General features: G+C 48.8%; 1 protein-coding gene across 4 annotated transcripts in view; it reads left to right on the top strand.

Annotated features, from left to right (window-relative positions):
- Nucleotides 1–10207: 10207 nt before the first annotated feature.
- LEF1 (lymphoid enhancer binding factor 1) overlaps nt 10208–18552 on the top strand; it is a 116222-nt gene continuing 107877 nt past the window's right edge. For all 4 annotated transcript variants that reach the window (XM_081088831.1, XM_081088830.1, XM_081088833.1 and 1 more), the window contains exons 1-3: nt 10208–10621; nt 13098–13164; nt 14654–14787. In XM_081088831.1, the coding sequence (XP_080944957.1) occupies nt 10415–10621; nt 13098–13164; nt 14654–14787 (408 nt within the window). In that variant the 5' untranslated portion in view covers nt 10208–10414. The remainder of the gene's footprint in view (nt 10622–13097; nt 13165–14653; nt 14788–18552) is intronic.

The raw sequence follows: 18552 nt of genomic DNA, 5'->3' as shown, positions 1-18552 counted from the left end.
ACGTTCTAGTGGGAGAGAAAAGTAATAAAATCAATAAATAAGTATAAAAAATATGTCAGGCTCAGCCAGTGTGGCTCAGTGGTTGAGCATCGACCTATTAACCAGGAGGTCATGAATTGATTCCTGGTCAGGGCACATGCCCAGGTTGTGGGCTCAAGCCCCAGTGTGCGGCATGCAGGAGGCAGCTGATCAATGATTCTCTCGCATCACTGATATTTTCTTCTCTGAAATCAATAAAAAATATATCAGGCAGTGACAATGAAGAAAGATGAAGCCTATAAATGAATGCAGAGTGCCCAGAATTGGGCAGAGATGGGGGTAGGCTATCTTTTAGATAACAAGGTCTGAGAAGGAACTGTCATCTGAGTAAAAAACATGAAGGAGTGAGTCCTGTGACTATCTCCCTGGCTGGGAACTTCTGGGCAGAGGCAACAACAAGTAAAGGACTAAGGAGTGTGTGTGTGTGTGTGTGTGTGTGTGTGTGTGTGTGTGCTTTACACACTGGAGGAACAGCAAGAGAACCAGTGGTACTGAAGAGCACTGAACAGGAGTAGAAGGAGAGGAAGCCAGAAGCATATTCCCACAGCAACTTGGAAGCCACCCCGACTAGGAAATGTTCAAGGATGACTTTGGCTGCTCTGTGACGCATGGACTGTTGTGGGCATGCATGGAACTCAGTAAGAGCGGAAGCTGGAGACCAGGCAGGAGGCTGTGCAGAAACGCAAGAGAGATTTTACAAGGTCTGTCTGACTCAGCCGCTGGAGATTTGCTGTTCCTGCAATACAAAGGAAAATAATCTAAAAGTTATCCAGGGAATTGGAACAGCAAAGGTCAAATAACTGGATAATTGAAGCTTCAAAATATATTTGGGAGTCTATAAAGTTATTCAAACTGGCAGTTAAAAAAAATCACTGTCTAACTTCATAAGACAGTAATTTGTCTCTGTCCCTTGCTTTCTGCCAATTTAACCTAAGGGGGGTGGACTTGAGATCTGTAATTGGCAGAGCAGAATTTCAGGACCTTTAAGTCAAATTCAGATCAGGCAAATTAGCTTTATTTTTGCCAAAGAAAATTATTTAGTTGAAACAGATAACAATTCCGTAGCCTAAACTATTTGCATTGGTTGTCCACCTTCTGAATTGCTCCCATAACTGCTAGTTCTGAGATTGAGCTTAATTGTACATGCAAGATAGTTAAAGAAAGAACTAGAATCTGTGTCTTGGATAAATGTATAGATTAGTCGATAACTCGACTAATGGACAGAAGTACTTTCAAAAAGAAAGCATCCTCAAGGTCAAATGTTATGTGGGCCAAGTCCCTCCTCCAAGAGATAAATTAAGGTTTAGAGTAGGTACCTGGTTTCAAATGGAAACCAATACAAAGTAATCACAAGGACCCCTAAAAGTCTTGTCATGATAAAAAAAATAAATAAAAATTAAAAAAAAAGGAGGCTCAATCTCCACCCTCCAGGTGGTTTATTTACTTTGATGGAATTCACTGGAATATTGTTCAACTCTATGTCTCACTGTGCCTGGGCATTGGATGTAGTTCCTATCATTCAGGCAGCTTCTCCCAGGGCTAAAATGTACAGATTGCACACATCAAAAGCCTGCTGTAACCATTGCAGCTGAAATTTGCACAAATCTGTGCTGTGAGTAACTGGATAAACAATGAGACTAATGACCTTGTTCTGCATTAATCTCCATATGGCCCTGTTGGTATACCGCTCTGGCCTGCAGGCAAGAAGGTTGTCACTTAGGCTTCTAGCCTCAAACCAGGGATTAGGGGATGGCCCATCGCTCACAGAGCTGAGGGCTCTGCTCTTACAGCCCAGGCAGCCTGGGAGGACTACAGAGGATGCCCATCTCAGGAGGTGTATTTGCCGCCATTCAAGAAACACCTCCATGATCATAGCCGCGGAGGAAACAGACTTATAAAAAGTAAGAAAACCCTTGCTTGGCCAGTGTGGCTCGGTGGTTGAGCATCCACCCATGTACCAAGAGGTCACTGGTTTGACCTTTCCACTCTCTCTCTGAAATCAATAAAAACATATTTTAAAAATTAAGAAAACCCTTTAGCCATGCCTCCCCCTTCTGAGAACTTCTTTTCTTTTCTTTTTTTAAATATATTTTATTGATTTTTTACAGAGAGGAAGGGAGAGGGATAGAGAGTTAGAAACATCGATCAGCTGCCTCCTGCACACCTCCTACTGGGGATGTGCCCGCAACCCAGGTACATGCCCTTGACTGGAATCGAACCTGGGACCTTTCAGTCCGCAGGCCGACGCTCTATCCACTGAGCCAAACCGGTTTCGGCCTGAGAACTTATTTTCTGTAAGAGAGGGCCCAGGCTTTCCTTGAGTATTTTCAGGGCTTCCACACAGTTGCCCTGCCCCACCGCCCCTCCTCAAAAAAAAAAGAACCCTCAGTGCCTTGGTCCACCAAGAATAAATTTCAAAATGGCTGCATCTGTAAAGAAGGAAGAGGAGGACTGAAGTGGACCAGTGCACTTGACTGGCATTCACGTCTCATCTGGGATATTTGGGGAAAGATGTGTTTAAAAAGAGGATGTCACCCTGACCGGTTTGGCTCAGTGGATAGAGCGCCAGCCTGCAGACTGAAGGGTCCCAGGTTCGATTCCAGTCAAGGGCATGTACCTGGGTTGCGGGCACATCCCCAGTTGGGGGTGTGCAGGAGGCAGCTGATCGATGTTTCTCTCTCATCGATGTTTCTAACTCTCTATCCCTCTCCCTTCCTCTCTGTAAAAATATCAATAAAATATATTTAAAAACAATAAAATAAATAAAAAGAGGATGTCTCTTAGGTGTCCTCCCCCCTAATTGCTACAGAGTCCCTTCAACACTAATTGAAAAGTCTGAGTGTTGCTGCCAAAAGAGATGGGGCACCTCTGATGCTTCTGTACTGGAGCCGCCTTGGCCTTGGTAGGAGGAGAACAGAACGCTGGGAACCAGCCCCTATTCCAGCTTCATCATCGGTACGCAGGTCACACAGCCAAGTTTATCCTGGGAGGTGGAGCCAAGGCAATGGCTGTCAGTGGGGTGACCTTAGGTCGGAAAGGATCACACACCAAACACACTGAGCTAAATGCCCTAAGTGCTGCACATGTGATACCCCGGCCACTTCACATCCAGCCCTAGCCATAATCTTTACTGCCTTGTAAACCTGAGTTGCCTCAGTCTGAGATACGGAATCACATTCTATTCTGAAACCTAAGTTCTGGTGGGATTTATAGTCCCAAGAAACACCTCGTATACGCCTTTCTGCTCACTCCCCTCTCCCCACCCTCTCCGGCCCCTGCATCTGTATGGCCTTTGTTGTTTCAAATACTTGATCCATGTAGACAGACATTACCCCTCTCATTGGCCATCACACCACTAAGGCTGCTCTCAGTTATTATGAGCTGGGTCAGATGCCTCACAAAAAATGTATTCTGTGTTCAGTGTCATTTTTCTTCATCCATTGGTCAGTTCATTAAAAGCCCATCATAACATGAGGCAGAGGCAGGCACAGTCCCCCTCTTCCTGGAATAGTCTTTCTCTCATCACTCTCACTCTGGGTAACAAACGCGAGGTGACTTCGGTGCCTTTGTAACATGATTGTCGCAGATGGCCACAGCAGCCGATGTGTGAGCTTGACACCATCCCCACTTGCTCCTGAGGTAAAGGTTCCTAGTGTTTTAGAAGTTTTCTGTTTTACAACTCACAGGTCTCCTCAATAATCATCTTTGCTTCACAGGCTCATAACATCTTACATGTGTACCTACTTTCACAGGCATTATCTCTCTGAATCCTTAAAACAATCTGATCACGTAAAGGCCATTATTATACCCATTCTGCAGAAAGGAAACTGAGTCCAGGAGAAGGTAAAAAGCCTTGCCTAAGGTCACCACAGCATGAGAGGGAGTGGCAGAGCCCATCTCTCCAAACCAGAATTTCTGAGTCTTTTCATTACATTAGTTGGAAGCTGTCCCTTTGTATAGGTTACTTCTAAAACAAGAGCATGCTGCTCAAGAAGCACTTCAAGAGGGGCCTGACAGTTTAACCACCTAACTTTCTGTTTAATCACTTTCCGACTGTAGGAAAAGACTTCTGAAATCTACCAATACAAGGATTTCAAATCAGAGACCATTAAGATAGTCAGAGGGTCGGTAAAAATGATATTAACCTTGGTTCTCCAGAATCTAACTGGGGTGGAAGAAAACTATGCGGTGCAGTGTACTCTGTGTCGAAAAGGCAGCATTATGCACAATGAATACGTGCACCCCGGGTGTGTCAACATTCTCTTCCCAAATGTGGCTGCAGAGGAGAGTGTGAAGCATACCAAAATGAGACAATATTTATGGCTGGAGAAATTCGGCTTCCCATAACGGTAATTATGAACAAGATATTTTCCTTCATAAAATTACTGCAAAACAAAATCTGGAGGAACTAAGTGTTTCCCTATGTCCTCCCTATTTTATTCCATGTGCTCAAGAATGATTGCGGGGAAAGAAAGGGAGAGAGAGTTCAGCGAGCAGAGGGAGAAGGAGAGGCATAGCCAGACGGCCTCTGCTGAGGGTTGGTTTTGCTTTAGAAACTGGAATGTGTCCAGGCTTGATTTTTATTTTCAATTCACATTTCAGATCCAGCTCCCCAAACTCTTTGATCTTTCTCCCTGTCTCCTTACCCGGAAGAGAACCCTTGGCCTTCTCAGCTGGGAGCTGGGAGCACACGTGGAAAGACTGGCTCGGATCCATATTCCTGCCAAATTTAGTCACACAAAGGGGCCTGCAAGGGGGAAAAAAAAAGGATGAAAGCGGCAGCCGCCAGGACTTCAAAGGCCGCGCCGCCGCGCCGGGCCCTGCGCAGGCGCCGCCCTCCGCAGATATAAGGCGCAACTGGCGCGCGGCCGCCCGCGCGCGTCCCCGGCCGGAGGGTGGGTGGAGGGGTCCCGCGGCGCATGGGGGTGGGGGTGGGGGGTGATGCCGCGCTCGCGCCACCCGCCGCCTGCCCGAAGCCGGTCCTCCGCCGAGGGAAGGCGCCTGAGAAAAGTTTTCGGAAAGGAGGAGAAAGAATGTCAAGTCCAGCGCACTGGGCGAGTTGCGCTGCGACCGGCCAATGTATTCCAGCTCCCCAACACCCCCTTTGGGGGATCCCCCTCCCAGACAAAACGCCCGCTCCTCCGTGCGGGAGCGCGGGCCCTGCGGGGGCTTCCCGTCGCGGAGCCGAGCAGGGCGGGCGCGTGGCGGGACTCTCACTGGCCCCCGACCGCTCCCTCGAGCCCGGGCCGCACCCCCTCCTCCTGGTCGGCGACCTCCCAGCTTGACTTCTCTCCCGCGGCCGCCTCGGGACTGGGGCCCTTGCCCCCGGGTTGGCAGAAGGTCTGCTGGCCGAGCCCACACATGGTGGAGGGGGACGTGGCCCTCGGTCACGGCCGTGGGAGGGCCCGGGCCCTGGACTGGCGGTCCTGGGGCCCCACCCCAGCGGGACGCCGACGCCCAGCTCGGCCCGCGCCCGCACCCGCGCGGGGGTAGAAGCCCCCAGGGGGCTGGAGCGGCGGGCGGCGGACGTGGGCTCCGTGGGCGGACCCGCCAGGCAGCGCTGGCCCCGAGGAAGCCGGGTGTCCGCAGGCGGCCGGATTTGGGAAGGACGTTTTTACGGTCCCACGAGTTCTCTGTTACCCCGCGGGGAGCGGGGCGCGGGGGCGGGAGGGGGGGGCGCTGAGTTTGTTTATCTCAGGAGGAGCCGAGGGGAGGCGGAAGAACCCCTGGGACACAAACTGCCATTTCCCTCGCCCTCCCTCCTGCCTCTCCCCTTGGTCCGTTAAACTGCAGATGCACGCTTTCAGCCTCTGGTGAGGCTGCAGTGGGAACTCGGAGGTGCCGGAGTTCCGTCTGTCATCACATGCTTCGTCTTTTCGGTCCTTCACGCTCGCTCCTCTCTTTTCGAGCATCCTCTTCCGTAGGTCCCCGCCACCCCCTTCCTTTTGGGATCCCACCAAAGTCGTAGCTGGGAGCGGGTCCAGGCCACACAAAGGGGAAGACCCGGAGCTTGGAAGGGGGGGTAGGACAGAGGGGGCGGAGAGGGCTCTGAAGGGCACCGCGCTTTTCCTCTCCCCCCTGTAATTAAGGACTGCTCGAGTGTCTGTAGCTGACTCCTCCTGGCAGCAAAATCGCCGTGGCGGGGGGGGGGGGAGGGCAGGGGGGGGAGGTAAGGGGTCATTTTCCCAATCCTTCTGCAGGCACCCAGCGGGGTCCGTGCCCGGTTTGCCCCGTAGGCTCCGGGGCACATCTCCAGTCCCCACTCCTCTGTTCGCGCGCGGGGTGGGCGCCTCGCCCCCCACGTGCAGCCCGGCCGGCGGCGCCCGGCGCAGAGAGAAGTGTTGATATAAAACAAGTCACTGTTCGCTCCCAAACTAAACCCCAACCAACCAAAGCCACCAAGAGGGGGAAAAACCAACAGCAATCCAGCCAGCCCCTAGCAATTGTTTCACGGTCGGAATTCAATCACATCAAAACGCCCCCTGAAACCCACATCCTGAAGGAGTGAACCTGCAGCAGCCAACCTCCAGTCCTTCGCTCGAGTTCACACGAACAACCCGCCTCTACATCCGAGCGAAGGGGGCGGCGGGCGGCGGAGTTTCTCCCGCGTCGCACCCACCACATCCCGGACCGTGCACCCCAGGAGGCGGCTGCATATGTTAATAGCAGCCCCCACACGAATTAGAGACCTCCGGGCGATAGAAATGCCTTTGCCCGGATCCTCACCGAACCTGTAGGGGGGAAGGATGCTCTTCCCAGAGTGACTTCCCGGAGTAATTCCGCCCCTCTTGTGTCGCCCCTTTATCCGGAGAGACGGACTTCACGTGGAAATGTCAACCTCCTTCCCAGACAAAGCGTTAAGAAACCTAGGTGAATGTTTTCTTGTAAAGCTTCTTTAAAGAATATTTGCAACAATGATAAGGACAATTGGCCAACACCCCCGCACGCCACGGGGAGGGAAAACAGTCACGCAAACAGAGCCTGACGTTGGGTGGTTTTCTTGGAAACAATGTTTCCAAAGGAGAGGGGTACGGCCAAGTACTAAAGGCAGACACCTACCCTTGGCCCTTCTAGTAAACATTCCCACTAGTTATTGTTCCCCAAACTCCCATCTTCTGGAGCGCCTAATCTCTAGGACACCTGGAGTTGAGCTCCAAATGACTCAGGGAGTCCAGATAATTAACATGAAGGAAAACATGGAAGCCGACTGAGTTGCCACACTTAAATGGGGATGTAGGAGTCCTCATGTAATCCTTCTTTGGCTTCCAGAAACTACCTTCCGGCCATGCTGTGTGGCCCCCCACCCCCACCCCCTCCTAGAGTTTGATGAAAGGAGCTTCTACTCTGGCTGCTTTGGTGAAACTGCATTTTCCAGTTCTTTTCCTGTCGCAAATTGGCGCATTTGTGGGAGGGCTTTTGACTTTGTTTCCCCGTATTTCTTTTTAGAACAGAGGCTATAAATGTCTGACATAGCTACACGTTCACATTACTAGGACACTCCACTCCACTGGTGTGTAACTTCAAGAGAAGTTGCATATGGCCACCAACCAAAAAAAAATTGTTTTCTTTCCAACCTTTTCAGTATTGCTGTATAGACACATTGCAGAAGAATAGTCTTTTTATTTTTCTTCTCTAAGGCATAGCATCATTAGGTATGTAAAGTGGATTTAATGTTTTACGCTTCCTGGCTCCCTTCACCAGCCCCAGATAGAATTTACCTGCGACTACTGGCCATGCTCTGTGACTTACTGAGCCCTTTAAATGATAGTTTTTACAATTGCTTCCTAGAAAATCCTCACCTCTGGGAAGTAGTTATCGGTAGGCAGGGTTTTAGGTGCTCATTTAGATCATTGTTAAGGTCTTTACTTATCAGAGTCCGGCAGCATGCAGTTCCTCCTGGGGAAAAGAAGCCTCGTTGCCTCACTGTTGCTGTACCATGGAGCTAAAGTCTGATTCTGTAGTGCTTTCCTTATTTTCAATTTAAGGGTGATGGAGACACATTTCTTCCTGCTCCTTGTTTACTGCTCTGAGGTTTTACAGATGGCTACTGTATTGGGGATAGTAATTTTGCCTGGATTTTTAACTGAGGGGGTTTGAGAGCCAAGGAACAACATGTAATGTGTTTTTAAACTTGAGCTTAGCTTATACTGTAAGGTTCACAAAATGTCTCCTTAAGTCCTGTCGTTGTATAAAATGCATCAAAGAGCCGGTGGAGGCTGGGGAATTTTTGAGGTTGGATTCAGATTTGCGTCTTCCAGGGTCCCTTGGAGCCAGCGGTCCGAGGTGCCAGATCCTCTCTCCCTCTACTGGCCTCGCTCTTTGGGTCCCTTTGCCTTCTCTTCCTCCTCCTGGGCTGTTTCTGCGCCCTCCTCATGAGGTTCCCACACATTGTGGCGTGTATCTCCGAAAATCCATGAAAGATCTGGCGTAACTCTCTAGTGCATCGCATGGTGAGGCTGTAATGGAAGAGATCTTATTTAAAAAGCGATAATGCAGATCCTCTTCGTTTTTTTTTATTTTCTCCCTTGTCCTATTATTCTCGGTATGTGCTTCCTAGTCCCTTCGACATTATATGTAGGAAAGCCACAACTCTCTTCCTTGTCCTTCTTGTTTCCATTTTCTCTTATTAGTTGAGCAATGTCTGTTATATTTTCCTTCTCTGTCCCCGATTCCCGCCTCATCCGCTCGGTCAGAGCATCTATCAATGTGGTGTCGATCACAGCTGCGGCGGCTTCTCTTTCATCTTCCTCCCCTTGCAGGGCGGGGGGGAGGGGGGGAGCGGGTAGGCGGAAAGGAGGTGGGGGTGAGACTGGCAGAGGAAGGGGGGGTAGACAAGAGAAGAGATACTTAGATGATGAAGTTAAACCATTCGGGCAGTTTCTTGTCAATTTCACGCCGGCAAAGCGTGCCTCTCAGTGGGTTATAAGAAGCGCCGGGTCGCTCCTTCCTTCGCCAAATTGCCTGATCCTTCCCTCCAGGAGCGCGCGCGCACACACACACACACACGCACACGCACACACACACACCCCAAAACTAGGACTGGTCCTACAGGCTCTGGGAAAAGAAAAAAAAAGTCCTCAATCACCACCTCCAACTCGCGGTCCCCCTCCTCCCGCCCAGCGGGCAGCCAAGGAGAGCTGGAGGCGGGGGAAGAGGGGGAGGAGAAGCGACGCAAATGGGTAGCTTTTCAGCGCCGGCGAGGCGCGGGAGGAGGAGAAGCGGTGGGGAGGCGCAGCCGCTCACCTGCGGGGCAGGGCGCGGAGGAGGAACCCAGGCTGCGCGCACTCGGGGCGGAGAGCCGGGACGCGCAGAAGCCCCGCACGCGGTCAAGCTCGGGGCCCCCCCTCCCCTTGGCCGGGAGAACCCGAGGGGTGCAGCGCCTGGCTTTGACGGAGCGGCCCGGAGGAGGCGTGGAGAGCGGCGAGCGAGACAGCCAGCAAGCCAGGCTGAGAAATTCGAGCCGGGAACAAAGAGGGGTCGGGCTCTGCGGGTGTGTGTCGGCTCCAGCTTCGGGCAGAAGCATTTGGGTTCGAGGACCCTGCTGTGACTTTCCGAGGCCCCGCCGTGCCCTCCACTGCCGACTCCCAGCACTCGCACAAACTTTATTCTTGGCAAACTTCTTTCTCTTCCTCTTATCCTCCCCCTCCACCTCCTTCTCCTCCTCCCCCCTCCTCCTCCTCTTCCTCCTCCTCCTGCAGATTAAACGCGCCAGGAGAAGGAAAATCCAAGCGAAAGAGAAGGAAATAAGCAGCTCTAAAGCGGACACTTCCAACCCGGGTGGCTCTTTATTTTTTTGACCCTCCAGGAAGTGGACATTTCGTTATCTTCTGATTCTCCTGGCACCTTCTCCGCTGGGGCACACGGAGCCTTTTTGCCCAGCTCTCCTCTTTTCTCGGACAACCAACTCCCCATTCGGCATCCGAGGGAGCTAGAGGGCAGAGGTTTGCGTGGAGACGCGCCCGACGGACCCTGCTCGGCACTTTGGAGAGTCGTGCCTCCTCCAGAACCGGCGTCCTCAGCGCGCGTCAGCTGGGGGCGTGGGGTGGCCGCCGGGGCAGCCGAGCCGAGAGCGCGCCGCCGCCCCCAGAGGCGCCAGCGGCGGCGGCCCTCGCTGCCCGGTGCTCGTCGGCTTCCGGCGGGCACCGACGTCGGCCTCGGCGCAGCGGGAAGGCGCGGGCGGCCGCGGGACCCGGGCGCCGCCGCAGCTGCTCCGGCTGCGGGCCTCGGGCCCGGCGTTTGCTGGCCCCGCTTCCGCCCACTCTCTTACCTCGCTCATCCTTCCAGTTCCCCCCTCCCCCCTCTCGTTGACCCCCCTCTCTTCCTGCTGTCGCCTCGGGTGCTCCCCCGGCAGAGCGGAGATTACAGAGTGGTCGGGATGCCCCAACTTTCCGGGGCCGGCGGCGGGGGGGACCCGGAACTCTGCGCCACGGACGAGATGATCCCCTTTAAGGACGAGGGCGATCCCCAGAAGGAGAAGATCTTCGCCGAGATCAGTCACCCCGAGGAGGAAGGCGACTTAGCCGACATCAAGTCCTCCTTGGTCAATGAGTCCGAAATCATCCCGGCCAGCAATGGACACGAGGTCAGTGGGCCGCCGCCTGAGCGCCGCGAGTGTGGCGGGCCCCGGGGTAGAGTGGAGAGCGAGGGAGGCAGGGCAGGCGCCGGGCAGCCCCGGAGACGGTCCCTCGTTGGTCCCTCGTGTTTGCCAGAGGCTGGGCGAGCCCCCGGGCAGCCCTCCTCCTTTGTGTGTGTGTGTGTATGTGTGTGTGTGTATGTGTGTGTGTGTGTGCGTGTGCGCGCGCGCGTGTCAGGTGGGAGGTGGGGGTCTGTGCCGGGAAACTTATTCCAGGTGGATCCTTTTGGGGTTCGGTGGCTAAACCGCTGGTTTGCGGGAGGAGAAGTTGGCCTTGAGCACGTTCGCGTGGCCCCCGGACTTTTCATTGGCACCGAGCGGGTGCGATGCTGTAGAGCGAGGACGTCTGCGCTCGGAATTCTTCCGTAGGACGGAAAACAAAGTGCGCCCGCTATCTCGGTAGCTATCTCTGCACGAGTGCGTTAACCCACTGAAGGCTGAGGTGGAGACGAGCAGAGCCGCAGGCGGAGAGGAAGGGGAGGCGGGCGTGGGCCGGGGCCGGGGCCGGGGGGTGCGGGGGGGGGGCGGCCCAACCGCCGCTGAGCTGGGCTCGCGCGGAGCCCCCGGGCGGGTGGCGGGGGCGGTGCGGGGCTGGGTCCCTGCGGCCGCGGGCGCCCAGCGCAGGCCTGCTGCCCCAGCCCTCGGCGCGCTGAACCGAGCCATCCCTTGCAGTACCTCCCGCAACTCCGGTTTTCTCCAGCTCCCATCACGTAAAAAAACAAAACCCCAAGACGCTTATATTTGGGGTTAGTTTGGGCCCGGATCAGGCCTTCAATCTACACAGAAGACAGGCGAGTCAGAGTGGAGATGCGGCGGAAGCCGGGCACCCACTCGGGATGGAGGAAAGCGCTTTATCAGATCCCCGGGCCAGTGGCGGGCGATAGCGCCGGTAACTCGAGTAGAGTAAATAGAGCCACGTGGGTGCCTGCGGGAGAAAGCCCGGAGCAGGGACCCCGCGGAAGGGCTATTTCAGGCCGCGCGAACGCTTCAGCAGGGGGGTGGGGTGGGCGGATGGACCCTGACACCCGACACTCCACTGGCCACCCTCGTTCAACAGCTGGGAAACGCTTTGGAGGAAATCCGGTAGAAAAGTTCTGACACTCCGATGATTTCATCAACGATTTTTCCCTCCAAAGAAACTTGGAGGTTATACCCACTTTCCTTAAATGGCATCCTTCTGCCCCCAAAAAGAAAGCGTGTGGTTTTGGGGGCGGGGGCATTTCGGGTTTTAAACACGCGTTTAAGAACACCTCAGAGGTACCTTCTTTATCCCAATGGCAGGGGTGAGTACTCATTCTGAAGGCTGGGGGCCTGAGTTCTAAGGAGAATTTATAAGGGTGGTCTTTATCCTCTGAATCTTTCACCCCGTTATGCCAATGTGAAGGGGATGTCGTGGTGGAGGAAGGGAGTTGGGGTGCACCCAACCCCATTTGAATGGTTTGTGACCATGTGTATATTGAGGGGAAGAAGTCATTGGTGGGGGATACATGTCCAAAGAACCAAATAACCCCTAAAACACTCGGGCTAAACTCTCATATTTGTAGAAGCGCCTCTGTTTCTTCCTACCCATTTTGTTGTCCTTGCTTCTTCCATAAATAAACTTGCCACCATTTCACATTTTCTGCGTGTTTCTGCTGCATTTGAAGCCCAGAATCCAGGTTTTCGGGCTCTGTCAGTGTTTGTCGGGTGGTAAATGGGCATGGGGCAGTCCCAAGGAAGATGGTGAAGGGGGTAATACCACTGATTTGCACGTGGTTGAGCCTGGGTGGATGGTGGTTACCAGAACTGATATTAGCTGGGCTACCTTTTAGATGTCTATAACCCGACTCTCAAATCTTCCTTTCTTTAACCACAGAGTAGTTCACTTTTCTCTGGTTAGCTTGCACTCGGCCGGCTATAGTAGGTTATATGGAGTGGAGCTCCTGCTGGCGCTGGCTTGGGACAATGGCCTTAAGCCCCGCCTGTGAGAGGTTGACTTGTTTTTATTTAAAATGTCATTTTCAGTTGTAAAGTGACATTTCAGCAAGCTTTTAATCAGCTCTGATTGAAGTGAACAGTGATTGAAGAAGCTATCAAAACCATCAACCCCATTAACTCACTCTTATCATATTAAGCATCCAAGCAGCCTTGATGCATTTTAGCAAACAGCAGTCAGAACAGTATGTGGATCTTTCCCAAACTTACTATGTTGATATTGTTTTTCCTCTTATTACTTGTGCTCTTTGTAGTCCTCGGTAGATAATAATGATTCAGAAATACATGTTGGAAAGAAAAAGATTTCCCAATACTCAACCCTAGCCTCCACCTCTTAGATGAATAAAACAGGTGATTGAGTTGCACCAGTGGACACACACTTATATCAGTATTGTCACAAACTCTAAGGTGATTTTTTTTTTCTTTTGGGGATGGGGATTCATGCTGTTAGGTGGCCAGACAAGCACAAACCTCGCAGGAATCCTACCATGACAAGGCCAGAGAACACCCTGATGATGGTAAGACTTAAATCTACTTCTTCCAACTTTATCATTTAACAAGTGCAGTTTGTGAATGTAGGTACGTTTTGCTATTTTGAATTAAAAACAACAACAACAAAAAAACAAACAGGATCAGATGTGATGATACTATGCCCACTATTTCAACAAAATGGGGAAGAAAACCCAGGAAACAATGCTTATGTCTAATGTATACTTACGGAATTTTAAAATTATCTTTGAATGAGTTAGGGCACTTTGGATTTCATTTGGCTTCCAAATTCTTTGTGGAAGAGGAAATAATGAGTTTGCCTCTTTTCTTCATTTTACCTAAAGTTTTAATTGGCTTAGACCTATAGCATTCCGCCCCCCGCGCCCCCCCCCCCCCCCCCCGCATTGTTATGGTGACAGTCTAAACCAATTTATTTACCAACATGAATAGTTTCGAATGGATTTTCATTTGTTAAATTGCTGTTTCTATTTACAGTGCGAAGGCAGGCAGAGAATGCATGGACTAAATACGGCTCAGTGAAGCAGAATCTAACTTGTAAAAATATAAAACTTTATTTGTAAAATTAGGGACTATGCATATGAAACATGACAGTCAGGCTTCCTCCCCATTTCTGATTCTTGCTCAAAGCTTAAAAATTGTATATATTTTTTAGATTTAAGGAGAACTCCATGTGACTTTAAAAGAATCAAGGCATCTGTAAGGTTTCCTTGTTGGACAGTCGGCTTGTCTGTTCTCCTTTAATTATTTACAATTGGCCTGACCAGAACGAAGTGTTTGTATGTATAATATGTCAACCCAGAGAAGGAGGGAAGAGAACTATAATACCAGGCTTCTTTCTGAGCTCCAAAGTAGTTACACAGATTAAAGAGAAGAAATGTATATACTGAACACATGCAGATTACTTTGGCAAAATGATGTAAGTGTAGCACACAAAATTAAGTCTCCTGGAGTTAATCCTTCATAAATTTGGGTTGTTGCCCATATATCAGTTACAACTCTCTCCTTCTGTAAAAAACTAGAAATTTTCTAGAAATCTTGAAGCACAGGTAGGATTTACAAGTTTGCCTATAAGGTGGAGCATAACTTTAAGTGTATAAATGTATATGCGTGTCAATGGCTAAGTGGCCTAATATGTTTATATTGTAGCTTTAGGTTTGTGTGTGTTCTTTCATGTGTTTCTGTTTCTTAGTCCAGTTTGTTAGTATTAGAACAAATTAAGTTAGATGGATAACACTTATTTTTGTAAAAACACCAGTCAGTAGTGGAAGTAAATTGAACCACATGTTTTTTAAAACATCTGGTTCACTGCTAATTTCATTTAAGAGAATAAATACTGTCAATCTAAAATAGAGCATAATAATTCAGTTACAATATTTTGTAAACAACTCTTGTGTAAGGTCCCATTTGTCATAGAACTAGTTGATTTTTCAGATAAAAAACAATGATATATAAAAAAGGAAGCCAGTGCATCATCAATTGTTCTTTGGATTCTCTCAGGAAAGCATCCAGACGGAGGCCTCTACAACAAGGGACCCTCCTACTCGAGTTACTCCGGGTACATAATGATGCCAAATATGAATAATGACCCATACATGTCAAATGGATCTCTCTCTCCACCCATTCCGAGAACAGTGAGTAACATGCCGATGTTACAGATTATTTTCAGAAGAGCACATTAATTTGTATTTTGGAAAAAAATGGTTTTTTGTGGTGTTTTTTTTTTAAGCACATTGGAGATGCTTTCACTATATATGACCAGTCAGTGCTAAATAAGACCTGTTATGAGGAATGGCTGCTTTAAAAGAGTGCTAACTTTGATGTCTTGTATTTGGAATTTTAGCTTTTTATTGGTTAAGATTAATAAATAACAGATCACCAATTGTCATGAAATCAAGTGAAGTTAAGTCAACCAACTTATAATTTTATGAGTATTGTGTTTTCTGTGCTGATGAGAAGAAAAATTGATTTACTCTTTCAGTTAGCTACATGCTGTTTCTACATTGCCCTTAAGCTATGCAGAATCAGAACAACTTTGGCTCATTTGAAGCTGAACATTCGAAATATTTCTTTAGCTTCTAAAACAGAGTCCTCCTTTTATTGTATTAGCTGATGTTTCTTTTAAAATCATTTGGGACAAGCTATTTTTACTCTACTGTCCATTGTTGCAAATGTGAGTTGCAAATGTATAGCACCACGAAGAAGTCCAGATCTGTTACTTGACCGTGTTTCTCTGTGGCCGAGAACGGGAAACCTCCCCCGTCTCTGCATTCAGAAGGGTAACTTGTGTCGTGCGTGAACCTGAGATGTCCTGGCGGTTGTGCTCCCTGGGAACCGGCCCTGCAGCGTGGGGATTGTTGTTTAGTGCTCCATCAATATGTTTACCTTAAGTCCATCTCCCTCTCCTATCCCACCTAAAAGTGCATGAAAAGCATGTATGCCTGGGCCTTGGGGATTAGGGTTTCAGTCTACCTGTCCCTTCCCGGAGTCAGATCCTGGTCATAAAAAGGCACCTATGATTTTTGCCTTATTAGCCCAGTTCTTCCACTAAGTGAAAAAAATCAGTCACAGGCATTTGGGGAAAGTACTGTCATTAATCCCTCCGTGAACAGAATCTGGGGTCGAGAAGATACACCAAAATTGCAGAGAGGAATGACTCATAGTCTAAAGTATGAGTGTTTATTTTGATTATCCACGATACTCAATTGTTGACATGATAGGTTTGTGAAACAGAACTATTTTATGTGGGCACTGTGATTTACAAGTCATTGTCATTATTTTTCCACAGATTTCAAAAACATGCTTGATTTTCAAGTAGGGATTAAGATTTTTATAATTTTTATATCACAGCCAAAAATTGTGACCTTGGAGATCTTGTGATGGTTGAAATAGCAATTTCACATTTTATTTTAAAAGGCTTTTTAAATATTTAATGATAGAGATTCCTGTGTGGTAAATAATGAATCTCCTACCTAAAAAGTGAATGAGCACGTAAAAACAAATACAGTTTAATATTTAGAGACCACTGCCAAATAAATGCTTCTCTAAGTTTTAAAATTTGTAGGAGACTATATTTGTTGAACTGAACATACAGACATATCAGATCTTTCTTTTACAGGGGGGATATTTGATTTGGTTTGGTTTTTATGAAGGGGGTGGAGAATATGATTTAGATAAGGAATAATTGAAGATTTCTGTTGAAAGACTTTTTAGAACAGCAAATAATCTTTCTCACAAATCTAGATTACAGTCTCCGACTTGTTAAACAATAGGAAATAGCCACCAAAACAGTCTTATACTTTTCAGCCATGCACAGTTAACGCTTCATAAGTACTTGTAGCATTTGTTCCATAGTTTAGCTACTTCTCTTTTCAAAATAATTTTTAAAGTCAATATAAGAAAAAAAGTCTATTGGTATTTATAGATGATCCCTACTAATACTGAAAAGTAAGCTTCTCTTCCTCTTCCAATCAGCATTTGCTGCCTTCAGCATTTCTCTCCAGCTTTTGCTCGCGCCCCCCCCCCCCGCCCCATATTAATCATTTTGAAATTTTGATAGAAAATGGACGGTATTTATTGTTAGTGTATGTATTCAAATTTTGAGGTCAGTAAATTGAACAGCCATTCATTGTTTAGGAAAGATTTGTGGCCGGAATAAATGTTGGTTGGTGTGGCATGGAAGAGAGGGGTGTGGTCAGGAAGTAGTTACTCTGCCCTGTTATCTGCTGCTTTGCTTTATTCTGTTACATTTTAGGACATTTTATTTTAGGCACATTTTCTTGCAGATATTCTGCAGTTTTGCACAGTCCCAGAAGCTTTTCAGTTTTAACCACAAGGCTATGTCCAATTTTTTGTTTGTTTGTTTGTTTAAGGTTCAACCGAAGTGAGTTGCAATCTTGGGTTTTTAATACCTAACAGCTGTTTTTAACGCGTCTGAGACCCAAAACACTAACCGGAAGGCAGCCTCTCTCCTTCACCCTTAACCACGCTTCTGCCTTCTTGCTAACTCGGTCCTTCGCAGAGCTAGCTAGCCAGCGTCTGTGTAACTGACATCCACCGTGATAGGTTTTTATCTGGGGTGTCCGGGAGCAGGGTGACCATTTGTGTTTGGGCTTAAGGTGGGAGCAGCCCAGGGACATCCCAGTTACTTGAATTTGCATTATAAACAACTGCTTGTTTACAGCACTTTAGGCCTGCAGGTGTTAGGGCTAGAAAAACATCTGGGGGTGGGGGAAGGCCTAGACTGCCCCCTTCCCCACACAGAATCTTCCCTTTGTAGTAACTGCAGGTAATCTGCAGAATAGCAGTTTAGGGCCACTGGCACACACAGAGATGTTTCAGCTCGTAGCTCATTCTAACAATTCTGTATGCTTTTCCCCTTCTTTTCGACAAACGCTGACATGCGTACGATCGAAGAGCTTTTACTGATGACCTGAGTGTAGTATTATCTACTCAGGAGAACCGCCTTCTCAAATCCAGCTTTTTTTTTCTCCTTCAGAAGGAAAATTTGAATGGGCTAATTATATTCTTCCAAAACTGGAATTCTTCGAGGTGTGTCTATACCACAAAACTTACAAATGGGCGTCTCACAAAATTTTAAATAAGAATTGTTACTTCAGACAAAATGGACCTAATGAAAATGTACCTGCACCGATAACGCATTTGGTGTCAGTGTGAGTTCTGGAAGCACAGTAAACCTTGGCTGCCTTCGTAGAGAGCGCGAGGATGCAGAAGCCTGTTAAATATGTCTGAGCAAAGAGCCTGGCGAGTGTATTAAAAGCATCCCCCCCCCCCCCCAAGCCATTCTTTCTCTGAGTCTTACTTATGAAAATCCCTGTCGGCAAATGGTAAAGGTTAACATGAAAAGAAAAAAACAATAGTTTGCTACCTCCTCTGTGGGGTGGGTCCCCGCGCTCTTGGCTCCTGTGCCTGAATACCGTGTGAGCAGCGAGCCTGGCTGGCTTTCACACAGTGAAAGGGCCCACTGGCCTAGAGCGCTGTGGTTATTCATCTTAGGTGTCAGGCTTCCATTTGTCCCTCACACAGCCCAAATGTTTAACACCTTTGAAGAGAAACATCTCATTTCTCTCAGCTGCTCAGGGGAGGGAAAAGCAGCGGGCTTAGTGCAGGAAACGACAAATGTTGCAGCTGGGTTCTACCAACCACAGTGCACCTGGTCAGCCTGGCTGCTGGCTGCATGTGTGTTTCTTTGTGATCTTCCCTAGGATCGACTTTAGGGTGGGAAAGGAGGATGTTTGTTTGCATTTCATCTTTCCTATTTCTATTATTGGACATTGCTATTCAAATGTTTCGGGTTCCTTTTTTCCTTATCTCAAACAGCTCATTAGGCTTTGAGTTCTAGTGTGTGGTTTTTACTTTCAGGGAATCAACATTTGGAT

The sequence above is a fragment of the Myotis nattereri genome (genome assembly GCF_964212035.1).
Source record: "Myotis nattereri genome assembly, chromosome: 1".
Classification (NCBI taxonomy): Eukaryota; Metazoa; Chordata; class Mammalia; order Chiroptera; family Vespertilionidae; genus Myotis; species Myotis nattereri.
This window is presented reverse-complemented; position numbering and strand designations above follow the sequence as displayed.